Genomic DNA, 14,304 nt, shown 5'->3' with positions numbered 1-14,304 from the left:
CCCCTCCCCTCTGAAGCCCTCAGTTTGTTTCTCAGAGTCCATAGTCTCTCATGCTTCATTCCCCCTTCTGATTACCCCCCCTTCCTTTATCCCTTTCTTCTCCTACCTATCTTCCTACTTCTTCTGTTCCACAGATGAGTGAATCCATATGATAATTGTCTTTCTCTACTTGACTTATTTCACTTAGCATAATCTCCTCCAGTGTCGTCCATGTTGCAGCAAATGTTGAGAAATCGTTCTTTTTGATAGCTGAGTAATATTCCATTGTATATATGGACCACAACTTCTTAATCCAGTCATCTGTTGAAGGGCATCTCGGTTCCTTCCACAATTTAGCTATTGTGGACAATGCTGCTATGAACATTGGGGTGCATATGGCCCTTCTCTTCATTACGTCTGTATCTTTGGGGTAAATACCCAGTAGTGCAATGGCTGGGTCATAGGGTAGCTCAATTTTTGACTTTTTAAGGGACCTCCACACTATTTTCCAGACTGGCTGTACCAACTTGCATTCCCACCAACAATGTAGGAGGGATCCCCTTTCTCCACATCCTCTCCAGCAATTGTTGTTTCTTGCCTTGTCAATTTTTGCCATTCTAACTGGCGTAAGGTGGTATCTCAGTGTGGTTTTGATTTGAATTTCCTTGATGGCTAATGATTTTGAACATTTTTTCATGTGTCTGTTAGCCATTTGTATGTCTTCATTGGAAAAGTGTCTGTTCATATCTTCTGCCCATTTTATGATTTGTTTATTTGTTTCTCATGTATTGAGTTTGAGAAGTTCTTTACATCAGCCACAGCAACCTTTTTCATGACACATCTCCAAAGGCAAGAGAAACAAAAGAAAAAATGAACTAGTGGGACTTCACCAAGATAAAAAGCTTCTGCACAGCCAAGGAAACAGTCAAAAAAACTAAGAGGCAGCCCACAGAATGGGAGAATATATCTGCAAATGACACTACAGATAAAAGACTGGTATCCCTTAAAGACATTTTTAAACCAGAAGTTGTCTCCTTCTATCTTATGTTATAACTTACCCTACCTCAATTTCTTTGAATCTGGAAAAGGCAAACCATCACAAGGGGAAAAATAATATAAAATTCAATCTGTACGGTATTTTATACTCAATGTCTAGCACAAAAGAAAACATATGGTAGATGTTTCAAGAAGCACAAAATGTAACCAATATGAAAAATAAGCCAATAGAAGAAGACTGACAGAAGATCCAGATGTTAGAATTAGAAAAAGGGAACTGTAAAATAACTATAATCAATATGTTCAAGGAAATAGGATAAATGATTGAAAAAAGTGGATGAGAAAGAATATTTCAACAGAAAATTGAGGACTATAAAAAGAAAGAAAATGGGCATTCTGGGGCTGTAAAATACCATAACTGAAATTAAAAACTTGTTATTTTGGCTAATAGCCGACTGGACATAGGTGGAAATAAGATTGGTATAATCAAAGACAGAATAATAGAAAAGAATCAAATTGAAGCACAGAAAGAAAAAAGATAGGAAAGAAAGCCCAGAGAAAAAGTCACTTTATGACATAGTCAAATAATCTAATAGGTGTATTTGAGCACAGGAAAGAGCAGAGAGAGAGAAATGTGGCAGAAGGAATGTTTCAGGAAATAATGTCTGGGAAATTTTCAAAACTGATACGGGTCTTTCTTCAACAGGTTTAAGAAGCTCTGGAAACCCAAAGAATGAAATATTTTGGGAAATCACACCTAATTTCATTATCTAAAAACTTTAAAAAAGCCTTAAAAGCCTAGGAAAAAAGACACATTTGCATCAAGGGTACAACATTAAGAATGGTGGCTAACTTCTCAATGAAATCATGGAATTCTGGAAACAAAATGGAATGCTGTTTTCAAAGGAAAAAAAAAACTGAAGAAGACCTGGCAATACAGAATGCTATACTTGGCAAATACATTTTTCAAAAATAAAGGTGGAATATAGATATTCTTAGGGAAAAAAAGCTGATAAAATTTGTTGGCAGTAGACCTATATTACAAGAAATAGTAAAAGAAATTCTTCAGGCTGAAAAATATCACTGGTGAAAACAAGGAAGTACAAGAAGGAATGAAGAACACTGAAGTGGGTAGATATGACTGTTAACCATTTAGAGCAGCAATTCTAGCAAAACCTTGTAGTGTACATAATACATAGAGAAATAAATTATATGGCAGTAGCAAAAAATAGTGTAAGGGGGATAAACAGATATAAATATTTGCAAGATTTTTTAATGCAAACAAGAACCAACTTAAATTTGTTTGTATTAAATTAAAGATTTGTTTAGTAATTTCCACTGAAAACTAAATGAAACAAAAATATTAAGAAAGGTGATAGAATAAGATAATAAAAAATATTGCTGAATCCACAAGAAGGCAGTAAAAGAGGAATAAAGAATTAAAGAACAAGTGGACAAATAGAAAACAAATAACTAATGAGAGAAACAGAAACTAGTAATAAGCCATGGTCTAACTGGGCAATTTTAACGATACATATATCTAACAAAGGACTCATTATACAAGGAAGTTTTAAAATAGATGTTAAAAGATAATCAACTCAAAGAAATGTCCAAAAGACTTGAACAAACACTTTACAAAATAAGATGCCTAAATTTCCAATAAGCATATGAGAAAGAACTTAACTTGGTAATAGATAATGGAAAGCCAATCAAAATCACAATATGATACAAACACACACTCACAGAATATTTAAAATTAAAAAAAAAGATAGTATCAAATGTTGATAAGAGTGCAGAGCAACTTGAACTCTCATACATTTCAGGGAAAGTAAAAATTAGTCCAATCACTTTAGAAAACTGCTTGGCACCATTTACTAAAGCTAAACATATGCAGAGCCTATTATGTAGCAATTCCATTACTAGGTATACATGTAACAGTAATTAGGATATAGGTCTGCCAGGAGATACGTACATACTTGTTCATAAAATCTTCATTTCTAATGCCTAAACTGTAAATAATCCATATGTCCATCTATAGGAGAAATGATAGGTAAATTCTGGCAGTAAATCCATACAAAGGGACATGACACAGCAATAGAACACAATAAACTACTAATATATGCAATGACAGGATAAACTCTACCACATTACTTTGAGGGGAAAAGGCCAGACACAAAAAAGCAAATAATGAAAGATTCTATTTATATATTATAAGAGAATAGGCAAAACTAACAGGCATTGAAAGAATTCATATGAATGAGACATATTATCTATAAAGCTACTGCTAATTCTGGACTACTAGATTTAGATACCTCTCCTAACTTTTATACTTTGCCTTCCAAGAATCTCCTAAGAAAAATAAGCAGTAATTCAGCTATGAGTATTTCTGTTTTTTGTGTCAAGCCATTTTTCTTATTGAGCTATCTGTTAGGTTTAAGGTACTGAAGACAGTGAGTAAGGTAAAGCTTCTTGACTGGCATGAATTACAAACTCTTAATACTTCTTAACACTCCAACTCAAAAATGGTTGTCTTATGCACACTGCCTGATGAAAGGGCTTAAGTACATTATATTTCGGAAAACACTGGTAACGTTTGGTAGTGTTATAAATACGAGTAAACTACTGGGGCCTCTTTGAAGATGGGGATTAAGATACAAAAAGGACATTTGAGGAAATAAGAAAATACGGTCAAAAGTAAAGAGTAGTGAACATTTGGGTATCCATTACTGCATTTCATAATCATATACAAATAATTTTAAGATTTTTCTTTTTTGTACCTTTGACCTATATATTAACTATTATATAATGCAAATTTGATGGCAATTTTTAAAAACCATCATATTCTATCTCTTTAATATACCATATTTGTTAAACTTTAGACAAACCTAAGTCCAAGTATAAGTTCCAGTGTTTAATAGTTAGGTGACTGTGAGCAAGTTATTTTTTCTCTCTAAATCTCGGTTTTGTTATTTTTAAATAAGGATAATCACAGTGCCTCCCTTATTGAGAAGAATAACAGAGGTTTTGCATATTAAGTGTCCATGTTTATGTACAAAATGACATCTGTTGTCAGATAAGATTCCAGAGGTGGCAGAGTGGCTAAAGAGTGCTTTTTAGTACTAGAGTAAGGAACCAATTCTGACCAGAGAAATCGTATCAGGGTAGTCATGTGAAAGAGAGCTATAGCAATAGGTTGAAAGGGAGGCTTTGGCAGAACAGTTTCCATAGAAATAATATTCCATGGAAATCAATTAAAGAGTTTTTCAAGACTACATCTAAATAAGATCTCCAACAGTGGGGAAAAAAAGAGAAACAAAGAACTATTTCAAGGAGAAGACATTTCAGACAAAAAGGCATAGAGAAAGAGCATTGGTACAAAAGAGGGTGAAGACCAGCTGGAAAAATTCCCTTAGCCACACTGGTTAGGGACTGTCACTAACTCCTTGATAGAAGAGAATGAAGATGAGATCAGATCTATTGTTTATCCTTTATAAGTCCTTGAATGTAGCTACATATAGCAATCTGTACACAATCATAGGACTGGAACCCAGAGAGGAAGCGCTTCCCAAATCTCAAGGGAGGAAAGAAGTCTGTGTCCATCAGAAACTGGATAGAATGGTGAAAAATATGAAATTAGCTGTAAGAATTGAAATTGTGTAACAGCAGTCACAATGCTGTGTATTTTCACACTTTTTTTTCCTGAAAATAAAAATAAAAATGAAGGAAATGAACAAAAATTTGAAGATTTTGGACAAGCAGTATCTGAAGTGAGAGAGAAACAAACAGAGGCTTACACCATGAGCCTTCTGTGATTTCTGGACTTCGGTGACCAGTACAATATCCCACACTACAGCATTCTTCCCCTCCCTTATTACCCAAATAGGAACTGACATAAGGGTGCCAAGTTCTTATTTTAGCAAGTACTGACATTTAAAAACAATCACATATCACCATTTATTCTCTTCTTCATTTCACAAAAGAATGAACTGATACCAAAAAAATCTAGGATGGACATGAACTGGGAAGGAAAGTGCATTATGAAAAATTCTGTATATCATTCCCATTATTCTCATTTTTGTGCTGATATGGGACAACTTCTCTGTGGACTGGAATTGGTTTGTGGGCCAGGATTTCAAACTCACTGCCCCAGTGCTCTGTTGTGTTCCAGCATCGTGGATGAAGGCACCTATACCACCAATTCAAACATTTTATTCCTAAGCAAATGCATATGGGGTTCTTGTTACACAATATGGGGATAAGGCAGCCTCGACAAATCCCTTTCATTTTTAACAAACCTTAATTTTTGCAAGCTTTGACACATAGATCAATATTGGCCCTACCTCAGTTATTAGAGTCGAGATTCCCTTTCAGTGTGCAACAAATAAGAGTACCAAGACCCTGTGTTTAACTTTTATGATATCACTCACAACATTGGATTGCAACATTGGCTGGCATGACTATCTTCCTTCTAGACACTAAACCTCTTGAGGGAAAGAACTAGTTTTCCTCACCTTGGTGCCCTTACAATCAGAGCAACAGTTGGGACAATGTGAGCCCTTATAGGTATGTGAGAAGGCATGGCTCTGCTCAGATTATGTTTCCTGAAACATAGTAACTACACACAGCAAATCCCTGATGCTATGTTATAGTTTATTGATGAAAACAGGGATTGGCTCTGTCCTTTAAAATTCACTGACGCATTCTTCAGAATATATAAAATCCTTACTAAGTGTTTAACGCTGTGCTAACTGCTAAAGACAATCAAAACTAGCAGAATGTAGTTCTTGCCTTCAAGGCCGGCAACAACAGTTCCTCTCTGGAGCCCACATTATCCTCTTAGCACAGTGCCAATTTCTTAAATGATATAAATAATAAAATTGTTTGAGATCTCTGTGGAGTAAACATTTGCTCTGATATGTTTTTCTTAGCTCGAATGAAGTCCGTTTATCACTGTAAGTAGCAATACCCTCTCTGTTTCTGTAAGAGTCCTCTTCTCTAACAGATTGCAGCCACTATCCCCCTGACACGGTTTACTTAACCTGGACCCTTAGTCTTATATCCACTCTAAGTGAAACAAAGAATCTGCTTACTATTGCAGGTCTTGTTGTATTTGCTGTTCTCCTGTGCAAAGCCTTCTAGCCGGCACTGGAAACGATGCTGCCAAAATTCTTGAAACCAAGGGTTGCGAAGGTTTGTTTCCGGCCGGAGCTTCAGATAATAATCATCAAACCATTTGACATCAGGAGATTGGAGCTTGATTGTGATTCCACCAACAGCTTCTCGCTGATACCCATCTGTCACATCGTACCTATCAGCCCAGCCGTCACTGTGGGAAGACAAAACCCAGCTCAGTTCAGAACAGATACCTTCTAAGCAACTGATTACATATTTGCTTTCCTTTTGAAAATGTCAGTCACTGAATGGCTACTCAGGCCACACCAGTGTCCTACATTTTACCTACATGGATTTTTAAGAAAGAAGCTCAGAATAAAGAGTATAAAACACCACGGGAACTTTGGGTTTAAGAGGGCTAGAAGGCACCAGTCTCATTAACCTCAAACTCTGGAGAATAACCTAATGCTTTTGGCAGAATTTTACTGGTGGTAAAACCAGTATATGCATGGAAATTGCATGATATCACCATTCATACTATTTACTGAATGTTTAGTAGCTAGGTCAGGTTGACATTAAACTCATTCTGTTCCTTTACAATAATTATTATAGCGGTCATAAAGTAAAAATGAAAATATTTCTAAAACACACCTAATATTAATTTAACCCTCCTATGACATGATATTCATTTTTTCCCCTCATTTTACAAGTAAATTATAAGGAGGTTAAAAAAATGCTGATTATGGTCATTCTCTTAAATATAGATTCTTCAGCACTTCCAACCAAAATCCCATAATCCACAATCCACATATTCTTTCCTGTCACATGACACTTCTTTAGTATATTTAAAATGGACATATGAAATCCTGTTTTGCATTAGACAGGTTAAAAAACTTCTTAACAATGAGCCATCAAGGATGGTGACAGAGATCATGCACTTCAACATTACCATCATTCTATGCACTGATTACACAAAGTAACCTAGGCATTTTAAAATAAGAATTTGAAATCAGAGAGTTTGTGTTACAATGGTATAAGAGTATAAAAGAATAAGCGGAAAGTATTCTAAGCTTATTTGGAAAATATGTGAGACACAACATAGGAAATAAAAGACATAAAACGATGTTTATATCACATTTGGGCACACCTCGGGTCATTCAGGACAAAGATAACTGACTTTACTATTCTCTCTCTCACTGGAAGATGCACGAATTGTGCTAAGTATCTGCTGGGACCCAGTGTGCTGTTTTTCCTTTGAAGACAGGCAAGTGCTCTTTCAGGAAAGATAAAGAAAGTCATGGGACATTTTAACAGCGAGAAGAATTAACAGAGTGGGAAGAGATCAGGTTTGGAGAGAGCTGAGGGGAAAAACAGAATAGAGCCTCCTGAAGGCAAAGCAGGAAGTGTTTGGAGGTAATCAGTGGGGGAGGGGGAGGGTGGGCACTGAGGAAACAGGGAGAGAAAGTATTTACATTTACAATTATTGTTTATTTCATCCATATTAGATATATTTGTGAGAATGTGAATTTCTTTTTAACTTCCTTCAAATGCATTTTTGTCTTTTTAATTTTTTTTTGTAGGTGGAGAGCATGCTCCAATATTTTGCATGTAAGATCAGTGCTGGGGAAGGTATTATATAAGTAATTAATTAAAATAAGTATTTTAAAAAATGTACTTTTTTTCTAGCATGCTCTGCTATGGCAACTCTGACTTAAAAACTGATAATGAGAGTTTCTCCAAAGGTCACAGATTACTCATGAAGATATCATAGGGGCTTGCCATAACTTGAGATTGTTTCCTAAGGCATCAGTGGGTGGAAGAGAACAAAAAATAAACAAACAAATGAACCATTTCTTCTTCTAAGTCATTGCTGACAAAAGAGATTTCGTTAAAAATTATGGGGAAATTTCAAAAAGTTTTGTGGCAGATCAGGAAAAAAACTAATAAGTCATGCAATATGTTTTGTCCCAGTGTTGAATTTGGTTACTTCACACATTCTCTTCCCTCAAATTTCTCATTTTCAGCTACAGAAGATTTTATTTAAAGCTGACAAGTTGAAATGATGTGGGCTTGTTTGCCTCATTTTCTCCCTCTGTTGTGGAGGGTTTATTATATCACTGGTACGAGAGTGTGGGTCTCATTGGCGCTGGAGGAGATGCAGGGGCGTGCTGCAAACGGGGCAGGAAGGGCTGTTTGTCAAGCAGAGCCCCATTCTCCAAGAAGTGGGAATTTAAATTGCTCCTTTTGTTAATGCTAGCTCGCTCTTATGTAACACTATGATTATGAATATTACATAAGAAATGTAAGATTATAATGGGTCCAATTTACCCTTCACAATTCATTCATTGAATTTAATGGGGTTTGTAAAAAGCTTGTCTTGATAAACTTTTTGGTAGGAAATATTTCCATAAAAAAAGTATCCATGCTAGAGTGTGTTGACTCAATTCTCATCATGTTCTTTAGCTTTTTTTTTTTTTTGGTATAAATCTCTTCTCCATATTTAAGAATCTAGCAAAAGATGTTTTATTATTAGTCTATAAATTAGAGTTGTGAATTTAAAACAGTTCAGCTCCAGATGTTCCCATTCAACAGCAAAGTAAAAATTGTAATGGAGTTTGTATGTAAACAGAAAATTCCAATATCTACTTGACAAAACAGGGTTATTCTATTTAAACTGACTGAGGAATATCTGCTATGTAAGTTTCAAGAACCTTCATTCCATCCTGGCTAAGTTAGATGGTATCATATTGACTTTAGGTTATTAAATAGGTCATTAAATATTAACATTTTCATCAAAATGTGCTTTTAAGATTTGTGTTAAGATGATAGGGTATCTCTAAGTAAGAAATAATAAATCCAAAAGCAAAATGAAATGCCAAGAAAAACTTGAGCTTACTTTTCTACAATCTAATGCTTTACATTACATTGATAGATTAGACTGTCAAGTACTACCTAAATACTTCTGGGTGACATCTATTTTACCAAATAAGGAATAGAGTAGGGAGGAAGACAAGGAAAGAAACTAAAAATACACCATATTTAAAGCACCTCTCTAGATTTAGTATCTATCAATCTATCTATGTCCATCCATCTATCCATCCATCCATCCATCCATCCATCCATTTATCTAATTTCTCTTCTCACTGGTGAGCATTTTACCCATCTCCCCATAATCCATTTCATTATTTTCCTTCCAATTCCTTGATATACAGTCAATCCTCATTATTTGTAGATCCTGTGTGCAAATTCATTGACTTGCTAAAATTTATTTGCAACCCCCAAATCAATACTCAGGGCATTTTTGTGTCACTTGCACACATGCACTTGCACACAAAATTTTGAGTCTCCTGATGTGCACATTTCCAGCTGAGACTGAAAAACATGCTCCTCTGCTTTCTTGTTTTAGCTTTCACATTATAAGCAAGTGTTCTTTTCATGATCTATTTAGTATCAGGGTTTTTGTATTTTCATGTTTTTTTGTTGTTGTTGGTTTCACTGTTGATTTCACTGTTTAAAATAACCTCCCAGCATAGTGCTGATGTGTTACCTAGAGTTCCCAAGTGCAAGAAGTCTGTGATAGTCCCTACATAGAAAATGCATTTTTAAAATCAGCTGCATTCATGCATGAGTAAAGTGCTATTTGTTGTGAGTTCAATATTAATGAATCAACAATATATATTAAATAAGGTATCTTTAGACAGGAACATGTATAAAGCAAGGTTATGTACTGCCTAGTTGATGGAAATGTTGTGAGTAGAGGCCTACAGCAATTTAAACCTGTACTCACTCTTCACTAATTCAATATTTGGTGCATGTTTATGGAACGTAACTACTGTGAATAGCAGTAGTTAAGTGTACATATAATATTCTTAATTTAAGTATTTTATTAGTCAAGCCTCTAGCTTTTCTTTGACTATAGAAACTGAGTGACTTGGACATTTTTAGCTTACTTAGGTTGACTCAACTAAAGGAGGAATCTTTAATATGTACCCATTCTCAAAACACCTCTTCAGTAGATACCTTAGAGTCTTTAAATTCTCCCTGAAGACATCTTAAGGACACGCTCATCCTGCAAGAATTTATTTTCATTTTCTTTCCAAATTGCATTACCAAGATATATATTCCTACTCTATTATCTATACTTCCTCCTTTCTCTTCTCAGCCCTCAATTCCCACTATTTCTCCTAATTAGCAATTCATGGAAATTTAATTTTTATCTGTTTTCAACAGAAGGTTGTTGTTTAACAAAATTGACTCTGGAATTCTCTACCTGTAATTCATCTTCCATATCTCTATAGCTTTTCTTATTTTCATCAACATTTATTAAATATCTACCTACCTTAGACTAAATTATTTTGTGGCAATAGACAGTTCCAATACCCCAGTGGTTTAGTACAAACGTTTATTTCTTGCTCAGCCTTTAGATTCACTGCAGATGGTCTATAACTGCTCCATGTTGCCTTCATTCTGAGACAGTCTGAAAGAACAGTTTCCTTCTGGGACATGCCAATCTTGTAGAAGGAAAAAACATGCAATGGTTCTTAAGTAGTCTACTCACAAGCAGCGCAGGTCACTTCTGCTCATATTTCATTGATGAAAGCAAGTCATATGGCCAAGACCAACCTAAATGGGACAGGTGTGTATGATTTTTTCCACACAGGGGATCAATTAATGTTGTGAAGAAAAATTCACTTAACCTTATTTATTATATATTGAAATTATATTGAGACTGAGAAAAACTAGTTAAATAGGTTTTAGACACTACATTGCAAGACTCACAGACTAGTAGAGGAATGAGAGAGAAGGACAGAAACATAAATAAATGACCTCATACAAATATTGTTGCAGGTGTGAAACAAATGCAATGAAAGGAAGATCAGTTTTTTAAATTATTTATTTATTTATTTATAAAAGGAAACATTTATTTATTTGAGAGAGAGAGTGAGTGTGGGGGAGGGGCGAAGGGAGAGGGAGAGAGAACCTTCAGCAGGCTCCACGCTCAGCACAGAGCCAGATGTTGTACTTCATTTCACTATCCTGAGACAAAATCAAGATCACATGCTTAACCAATTGAGCTACCCAGGCGGCCCCTGTTTTATTTTTTAAAAAAATATTTATTTATGTTTTATAGAGGCAGAGGGAAAGGGAGAGAATCCCAAGCAGACTCCCCACTGATCTTGGAGCTCCACTCAGCTCCATATCAGGACCCTGAGGTCATGACCTGAGATGAAACCTAGAGACTGGAGCTTAACCAAGTAAGCCACCGAGGCACCCTGGAAGATCAGTTTTAAACTGAAAAGTGTGGATAATGGAGTGATAACAGTATTTTGACATGTTATTTTCTAGATAGGGAGAAGGTATTTGGGAATCAGGAAGTAGTGGCTGTGAAGCATCACAGCTACGTGGATCACCCAGGACAGTGAACCAATGAGAAGCAAGCAGAGGAAGTCCAGTTGTGAATGGTCTTTTGTGTCATCCCAAGGGCTTGGACTTTTTCATTCAGGCAACAGGGAGCCAGTGGTGGCTTTTAAGGTGAGAAATGAAATGAGGAGACGATGAGATGCGGATGAACTATGGAGCAGTGTTACAGATCAGAGTGGTGGTAGATGAGTGTTCAGGGGGTCAAGTTAGAAAATGTGCTGCAGTGGTCACAGAAACCATTGGAGGCCTGAATTAAAGCAGTAGCAGCAGGCCTGAGGAGTCTTATTTGTAAGGAATTCTAAGAATCCCTAGGAAGAGAGGTGTGGAGAATAGGGGTAAAGAGGGAATTTTATGGTTTATGGCAGACATCAATGCTATTGTGATGAAAATGCAGCTCCACATCCTAAATGTAAAGTAGAGGAAGACAACAGGTCTGGGGTGAAAAAAAAATTCAATACAAGTTGGAGTCTGTGATGATCAGATTTCCCTTTATATGCTCTCTAGTAATTCTTTTCTCCTGGATTTCTATCTATTCTCTACATATACAGCTGATTTGAATGTTAAAAAAATAATAAAAGTTAAGAATTTTCTTGTCTTTGGTCCAGTACCATGTTAACCCACCCTATTCTATTATGTTTAGTTTTTTGTATGCTGAAAAATAGCTGTTGACATTCAGAAAATGAGCAATAATGAAAATTATAGAACTCTAAAGACTTGATACTCTATACCATTATGTCCTTAAAATATAAATATTTTAACCTTAGAATTATTATTTTTGTCACTTATTTTATTAAATCACTGATATATAAAGCAGATCAATACTTATGGTTATAAAATAATTACTTCAGGGTTTACAACCACAGATTTAATATCAAAATATATTTCTGGAATGTGGAAGCCCCTGAAGGCTGCATTCTAAAGGAATAAAAAAATCTTGGAAAATTATGAAGAGAAAAGGTTTATGAATCATCAAATGTTAGAGATGTTAAATAATTTTAAAAATTGTTTCTCTTATCAAAATCTAAATCTATATAATGCAGATGATATAATCTTGCTTTCCTCATTTTCTGTTAATATATTTTAAGTGACTGGTATGGAAAACAGAAAAATACATGTAGCACAGAAAACTGCATCGAATGATCCTTTAGTTACAGTCTCCATGTTCTATTCATTCCAGTTCATTGATTCAATAAACATTTTGAATGCCTCTTGTATGCATTCAAACTGCGCAGACACTGTGGTAGGTTCTAGTACATGCCTTTAAGGAGCCAACAGTCCATTAGGCATGACCTGGCTGAATGGGCAATCCTGATTTACAATCCATTGGCATTTTCCTCATTTATCCTTCGAACTGAACATGCCCTTTCCTTTTTCCTGTCTATCTGCAAACAGCACTGTTCATTAGGTTTCCAGTCACTGCATCACTTATGGAAAATCACATTCCTGTCCTACCTCCCTGAGATTATTCCCCAATCACCTCAATTAGTATTCTGGGTGTTTCTAAACTCTTGGTTCCTAACATTTACAATCTCTTGATTTATTTACATGGAAGGCTAATCACATACAATGGGTATGGATTTCATTAGTTGAACTCTCAGAGGTCAACCTGATGATTCAGTATAACTCCACAGAGTTCATGGCATCGGCCATGGGCAAACAACATGGAAAATCCCCTCCAAGTCTGTTTCAAAAGGAGCAATACTAGACGAAAAACATAAGCATCAGAGTGATTATTCCTCCAAGGGAGCAGTCATTAAATTAGTGTCAGGAGATGTGGTTTGGGGGGCTGTGCCAGGCACACGTGGTCATTCTTCAGTCCTATGTGTCAGAAGGTCAGTGTTGCAAAGAATAAGCACACACATGTTGTATCCTGGAGATATAACACATGGATTCCTTTGCCTCAAATAAGTCTCACGTTCACACCTCCAGACCTTTGAGTACGCTATTCCCTCTAGAAAGAGTGCCACCCCTTCAATGCCTCTCGTGTCTTCTGATTTTAAAATCCAATTCATCTGTCAAGACAATAGACTGGGCTAGAATGCAACCTAGTAAAACCTTCTTGAGCTCCCCCGGGCTGAACTGTTTCCTCCTCTCTGCTTTTAAAATGCAGGGACATTTATTCCTTTATTCATTTAACAAGTATTGGGTAACCAATATGTTAAATGTGGGGGCATAGTGGTGAACAGGAAGACAAGACCTGCTGTCATGGGGCAATATTATGATGCTTTTAGTTGTGCATGTGTCATCATATTTATTTCTGTTTCTCTAAGTAGGCTAGAAATGTTATGTTTTGGACAACTCCTCATCTTTATGTCTATTAGAAAGCCTGGCACATAGTGAGCACTCAAGAAATATTTAGTGTAACTTATTAGGGAATTAGATTTTTAAAGGCAAACTTCAAATTATAGAGAATTATTTTAAGATAACTGCATATTTTCATTTTTAATTGAGGATGCACCACTGTTGGATGCACCTTGTAAAATGACTCTGAACGGCTGAATTGATTCCCCCTCCAAAATGGTCCTCTCCATTCTCTACCTGATGCTATTAAGGTTAATGAGTACATTCATTAGGCCGCATCCCAGCATTTTTTTTTTCAAAATCTGTTCACAGCCCACATAATTATTATGGAAACTGCTGTTCTACCCACATGTAATCATCATCCTGCCAAATCTTTTACCAATAGCATTTTAACAGATATTTCAGGATTTTTTTTTCTAATAGTGGGAGTCTACTGACTGCTTGGCTGTCCTCATATAATATTTCTTTTTTTTTTTCTCTCTCTCTCTCTGGGGG

At 35.8% G+C, this 14,304-nt stretch overlaps 1 protein-coding gene across 3 annotated transcripts in view; it reads right to left on the bottom strand.

Annotated features, from left to right (window-relative positions):
• GRM5 (glutamate metabotropic receptor 5) overlaps positions 1–14,304 on the bottom strand; it is a 502,219-nt gene that overhangs the window by 139,035 nt on the left and 348,880 nt on the right. For all 3 annotated transcript variants that reach the window (XM_048217498.1, XM_048217499.1, XM_048217500.1), the window contains exon 3: positions 6,066–6,301. In XM_048217498.1, coding sequence (XP_048073455.1) covers positions 6,066–6,301 — 236 coding nt within the window. The remainder of the gene's footprint in view (positions 1–6,065; positions 6,302–14,304) is intronic.

The sequence above is a fragment of the Ursus arctos genome, unplaced genomic scaffold, assembly GCF_023065955.2.
Source record: "Ursus arctos isolate Adak ecotype North America unplaced genomic scaffold, UrsArc2.0 scaffold_22, whole genome shotgun sequence".
Taxonomy (NCBI): Eukaryota; Metazoa; Chordata; class Mammalia; order Carnivora; family Ursidae; genus Ursus; species Ursus arctos.
The sequence above is the reverse complement of the archived record's forward strand: the minus strand, read 5'-3'. Positions and strand labels throughout refer to the sequence as shown.